A 6,194-nucleotide genomic window follows, 5' to 3' on the forward strand; every position below is an offset into this window, starting at 1 on the left:
TATGGAAAAGGTTCAATATATGTGAAACTAGAGGGAAAGGTATGTTCACCTTGATACACTTATTACCCTTGGATAACATTTTTAATTGTCCTCAAATGTGAACACAGACAGAAGCTGCCTATTAATTGAGGACAGTATTAAGTTGAAAATTCCTCAAGCCTTTGAATGCACAGAAATGAAGATGTAGTAGGCTTGGGTTGGGCCCTGACATTTTCAACAAGCAACCCAGGCAGTTCAGTCTTCAGGGATCCCAGAACCACACTGGGATATAAACCACAGGGTCAAATTAGCTGAACATGAATCGAACTGATCTCTATGGTTACAACACATGTGCAAGCCAGCAAGGCTAATCCAGTCCAGACATTTGTTCCCAGTTTCCAAAGGGCTCTGATGTGGCATGGACCCTGGCTTACAGCATCTCTCCCATCATTGTGTGGAGGTGGTTGAGTGCGGGCTCCCCTCTGTCATGTAAGCCTTTTTCAAGGTCTGGGTTTGAGACTGGGGCTAAATCCATGGCTTTAGTTCCCATGAAGGTCCAGGATATGGGAATGTGTCTGATCATTCAGCAAAGTGCAAGGGTCAAGATGTAGATGTTTCCTGGAGGGACAGGTCTGCCCATTGTAAGGAAAGCCTGTCTTACCTTTTCAATTTCCTCAGCAAAGAAATAAAATTTCTTATGTGGTGACAGTGGTGGATGGCCACCATTAGTGCTGGAGAAAGGACACTGATTCAGGTAAGAGCTGACCTATACAGTGGCTCTGGAGTATGGCCCTCAGACCAAGCACTGCAGCCTCATCTAGAACTCTCTCCCCAGAGCTACTGTGGTCTGGATTCGCTATGGAGACCAAGCTGGCTCGAAGCTCAAACTCACAGAGATCCGCCTGCCTCTGCCCCCCCGAGTGCTGGGATTAAAGGGATATGCCAATACACCTGGCTGGCATTTGCTTTAAAAGAGCCTCTAAGGAGTGTCTGGGGCTCACCAACGTCTGGAAGCTACTGCCCTAGACAGGCCGTAATGTTCCTTTGAATCTTAGGATGTGTCCTGAAAAATGGCTTAATAGCAGCCATTTTCATTTGTGACACTTCGGGTCTCAGTTCCTCGTAAATGTGTTCAGACCAGTTTTTCCTTGATTTCCCTACTGATCTCTGTTTTGTGCCAGGCCCTGTCTCTCCATGGTTTCTGCTCTGTATGCTCTGGTTAAAAGCAGACTATGGAATGAGAACCAGTGGTAAAGCCAGTGCAGGGCCTCCATTCTCAGTCCTCCTTTCCCTCCCAACTATAAGAAGGGACTTGGCTGAGGGAACGAGAAGAGGGTGGAAGAGTAGAGATGGAGAGTCTCTGTACCTGACGCATGTGCTTCTTCAATGTAAATGATGAGGAAATCTGCTGCGGAACCAAAGTCTTCTACAAGTCTCTTGTACTGGTCAAATTTGAAAAGAAATGAAGGTCAGGTGCAACTGCCAAAATTCAGCACCAGTGGCCTGTTGCCTGAAACAGGAAAGCAACCATCAGGAATCAAGAATCACTCAGTTTTCCTTGGCACACACCATCTCCCTTCTTGCATGCCATTCTGTCCCTTCTCCTACCCATCTGGGACAGGTCCGAAGCACATTGATGCGTAACCAGCACGAGCTGGGGCTGGCTTCTGCCACTCTGAAACCAGAGTGTTGGGGACCTCTGTTGTGTAAAGTAGAAGTTTCTTTATGTCCGGATAGCTCACGAGCTCAGAGCCATATGCAGAGACTCCTTTCACAGCAAGGCGTCTTCCCGGCATTTTTCCTGACTCCTTTGTGAAGTAGCAGCCACAGGAATGTAGCCTCCGGCTCTGTAACCATTAGGCTTTCCTGTGTGATTTTCAAGCAGTTTGGCAGCCTGGCGGGAGCCCATTTCCACATGCAAATGAGGCATCCCCAAAGTACCTATCAGCTGAAGCTTTTACCACTACCCCCACGGTATAAAGTTCCCTGATTCCCCTCAATAATTGAAGGAGCTGGATCACTCTGGGACACTGAGGCTTGGAGCCACGCAGAGCCATTGAATAAACAGCTGTAACACTGAATCTGATTGAGCTGAGTCTTGTCTCACTGCCTACGATCCAGCCTTCCCAGGAAGAGCTGTCTTTCCACCACCGACGCACAGATCCCAGCTTTAGCCGCCCTCACACTCTCCTGCGTGATCCAGCGGCCGGTGGATTTCGCATCTTGAGGAAAGTGCACGGGTGAAATTAGGGCAGGACTCGGCTGGGCAAAGCCCCACCAGCAGAGAGCCACGGAAGATGCAGGGAAGCAGCGCAGGAGCAGATACCCACGCACCCCACACCTGGCACCCAGTGCGCCCCATACCAGAGGTTTTGTTAGGCCTGAGAGAAGAGTCTCTTCCCTGTAGCCTGTAATTTACAAGGCAGGTAGACATCCTTCCTCCTATGAGATGTGATTGCTAATATTGCAAGGTGAGTAACACACCTCTTCCCCCTGCCTCCCCCTTTTTGAGACAAGGTCTTACTGGCTGGCCTGGAACTCACTATATAGACTAGGCTGACCTTGAATTCATAGAAATCCACCTGCCTCTGCCTCCCAAGTGCTGGGATTAAAGGTGTGTGCCACCACGCCTGACAATTTTCCCTCATTTTTACAAAGAAACTGCAGTTTATAGACTTGCTCCAGGACTCATACATGACAAGTCAACAGTGGAGTTAAAATGAACGCTGGCTTCTGGACTCTCAAGTCAGTGCTCTTTCCATCTGAAGTGCCTTAGTTTCTTCATGCACAAAGGGACATAATAATACATACTTCACAGGATCCTTATGAGGATTAGACAAAAATGAATACTGTTAAGGGCTTAAAAGTTGCCAGGCCAGCCACAACTACTCAGAGAGCTCAGTAAATATATGCTGTTGCAATGAGCTTTTAGCTGTTCTCTGAGATCTGAAATAGGTAGGCCCTGAAGAGGACTCCTAAGGGAAATAAAGGTGGGAGCAGGCCCTACTATAAAATGAAAATGTACAAAAAGGAGATGGGAACAGTGGCTGAACTTACTATAGTATAAAGATCCATCCTATCCTTTGTGGTCTCTTTCACGTGGCATGGTGTTTTAGTTAGCTTCTATTTAATGTTGTCATATCCCCCAAGGCCTAAGGATATTGGAAGGGTTACAGCAGGACCCCAAAGTTATCTAGCAGCCCTGTAACTCAGTGAACTTGTGCTCATAGCTTCCCACTCCTCCAGCCACTAGACCAAAGCACCTCCCACGCCAGCCAGGAGCACAGAAACTGAGAGCATTTCCCCTTCCTGCCCTCTGCCCCTTCACTCACAGGACAATGCCTCTTCTAGCCAGAACATGCCAGGCACCTCTACAGGGGAGGGGCAGACAAGCAGTTTCTCCCTCCCAAGCCCTCCCAGTCACTTTCCAAATTGTACCATGGCATTACCAGTCCAGGATGGGGACAGCCACCTCAGCACCCTATCATAAGACACTGGGGGTTGCACATCCCTGATCCTTCCCATTCCATGTCTAGGCCCCTTTGGGGGCAAAAAGTGACAGCTAGTCACTGTGTGGGAGCAGGAAAGAACACCCAGAAGTGAAAGAATAGACCTTGGAGAACATGTCCCAGATGTTCAGGGAGGTCTGGAAGACAGGAAGTGTTGGGAGCCTCTGTTATGCAAAGTCGAAGCCCCTTTACACTGGACAGCTCATGCAGCTTGGGAATTATGTGCTACGGGCTCCTTTCACAGCGGGGTGTCTTCCTGGCATCTTTCCTGTCTCTCCTTTTGAAGTGTCCGCTACAAATGCCGTAACATAAACATGGCCTTTGGCTCTAACAGGTACCATGCCTTCCTGTAATTTTTCTTAGCAGACAGCAGTCTGGCAGAAACCCACTTCCATATGTAAATACAATGCCTCACAAAGCATCTAACAGCCAAAGCTTTTACCACTACCCCCATGGTATAAATGTCTTAGTCTTCTCTTAATGGTCAGAGAATTGGGCTGCAGAGAACTGGGTCGCAGAGAGCTGGGACACAGGGAGCCGGGTCTCAGAGAATAAAGCTGTAACACAGACTAAGAACTGAGTCTTGTGTCATTACCGGGGGCCCAATCTCTCCGGGGGGCGCACTCCCTCGTGACCGGCTTACAGACACCCTAGCTTTCGCCGTCTCCGTACTCTTCCCTGCGTGGTTCTGTGGCCAGGAACCTCGCATCCTGAGGCATAGTACACGGGTGAAATAGAGACGGGATTTCGGCTGAACAATGCTTCAGTAGCAGAGGAAGCTGTCTGCACCAGGACTCCAGCCACCGGGAGAAGCCTGCGGGGCATCCACAGCCACGGCCAGAGACGCCTGTGGCCAGACCCGCCAGTGACTAGCCAGGTGTGGCAGGGGCACCGAGATCCAGGGGCCCGGAGCACCCGGAGATATCCACGCACACCACGCCTGAGGCCCATAGAGACACGGAGAAGCCAACGGGACCAGACCAGCTTTCCTCCAGACGCACGGCGGGGGAGTGCCATCCCGGGAGTGCCCGCACACCTGCGGATCCGCCCTGCCAACCCGAGAGTGCGCGCAGGGACCCCGAGCGCCCAGAGAGAGTGCACCCCCCCATAAGGAAGGACCTTGTGTGAACCAAGGCTCCCTGCCATAGACGGAAGTCAGTGGAGAGGGAAGCCATCAGGAGTCTGCCTGCACACAATGTGAGGTTTAACAGGGAGACAGGCCAAAAGCCAGCAGACATGTAAGTGAAGCAATGTGAAATTGTGAAATGTTATGAAAGATAATAAAGGTGTGACCTGCAGACAGGTGGGTCAGTGGGGCCTCTGGGGAGCTGCCATCAGACGTGAAGATGAAAGACAGCAACAACCCTGCCCTAGAGAAGGGAAAATGGCCATTCCAGCCAAAGTGACTCAATGTACCAAGTCCTCAAGGAGGGACAGAGCCAGTTTGTTCAAGGACCTGCAAGACCACTGACTGGAACCTGGCAGGGGAAACATCAGGAGAGGTGTTGGCAGAGTCTGGAATGGGCCAGAGCAGGAGGAATTTGTAAGCTTTGGAGAAGAATCTGGAGTTCACTCTAGCTGTGATTGGAAGTTCTGGAACTATAAAACAAGGGTGGTAGATAAATGCTGTAACTTCGGGCTGCCTAACTCCTTAGTCCTCTTTCTCACTTGGAATTCTGTATTCTGTGCGTCCAGCCTGGCTTTGTGGAAGACAGAAGGACCAGGTCCTGCCCCTAGCAGTCAGGGGTAGGTAAGCACTCTCCACTTAGGTCTTTGATTCTGGAGTCAGAGGCAGAAGAGTTCATTCACGGCCCAGTGGTGGTACCCTCAGGATGGCGATGAAACACCTGCCAACAGCAGTGACAGCAGGAGCCAGTCTGACTGTTGATGCTAAAAGACAGTCTGTACCCAGGGCTCTAGCTGTTTTGGTTCTGGGGAGTCCCAGCATCCTTCTCATATGTTCCTTAAAGGGTGTGTGTGTGTCTGTGTGTGTGTGTGTGTGTGTGTGTGTAACTTTGAAATCCAGAGTGAGGTCAGTCATAGCATCACCTAACTATAAACCCAGCAGTTGGGAAGCAGGACAGGAGGATCAAGTTTGAGACCAGCCTGAGCTACATAATCCATACCTAACACCTAAAAGTGTGCGGAGAGAAATGGCTCCGTGAGTTAAGGCACTTGCCACCAAGCTTGATGACTTGAGTTTAATCCCTGGGACCCACGTACAGAAGGACAGAACTGACTTCCACAAATTGTCCTCTTAAAAAAATCCATTTTATGTGTTTATTTTGGGGGACACTTATGTGGAGATTAGAGAACAATTTGTGAAAATTATTTCTCTCCTTCCACCATGGAAATCCCAGGGATTGAACTCAGGCGGTCTGGCTTAGTGGCAGACACTTTTACCCACTGAACCATCTTGCCAGTCCACAAGTTGTCCTCTGATCTCCACACATACATTGTGGCACATTGTGTCTACACACATACACATGCACCCACAAAATAAATAAATAAATAAATAAATAAATAAATAAATTTGTGAAAATTATTTCTCTCCTTCCACCATGGAAATCCCAGGGATTGAACTCAGGCGGTCTGGCTTAGTGGCAGACACTTTTACCCACTGAACCATCTTGCCAGTCCACAAGTTGTCCTCTGATCTCCACACATACATTGTGGCACATTGTGTCTACACACATACACATGCAC

General features: G+C 49.4%; 1 protein-coding gene across 2 annotated transcripts in view; it reads right to left on the minus strand.

Moving 5' to 3' along the window:
• Nucleotides 1–6,194, minus strand: part of Dio1 (iodothyronine deiodinase 1) — a 22,412-nt gene that overhangs the window by 6,571 nt on the left and 9,647 nt on the right. Inside the window, exon 2 of one of the 2 annotated variants that reach the window (XM_008833016.2) lies at nucleotides 1,346–1,489. The exons of the other annotated variant lie outside the window; for it this stretch is intronic. Coding sequence (XP_008831238.2) covers nucleotides 1,346–1,489 — 144 coding nt within the window. The remainder of the gene's footprint in view (nucleotides 1–1,345; nucleotides 1,490–6,194) is intronic. 2 annotated transcript variants of the gene reach the window in all.

Source organism: Nannospalax galili, unplaced genomic scaffold (assembly GCF_000622305.1).
Source record: "Nannospalax galili isolate Female #2095 unplaced genomic scaffold, S.galili_v1.0 scaffold356, whole genome shotgun sequence".
NCBI lineage: Eukaryota > Metazoa > Chordata > Mammalia > Rodentia > Spalacidae > Nannospalax > Nannospalax galili.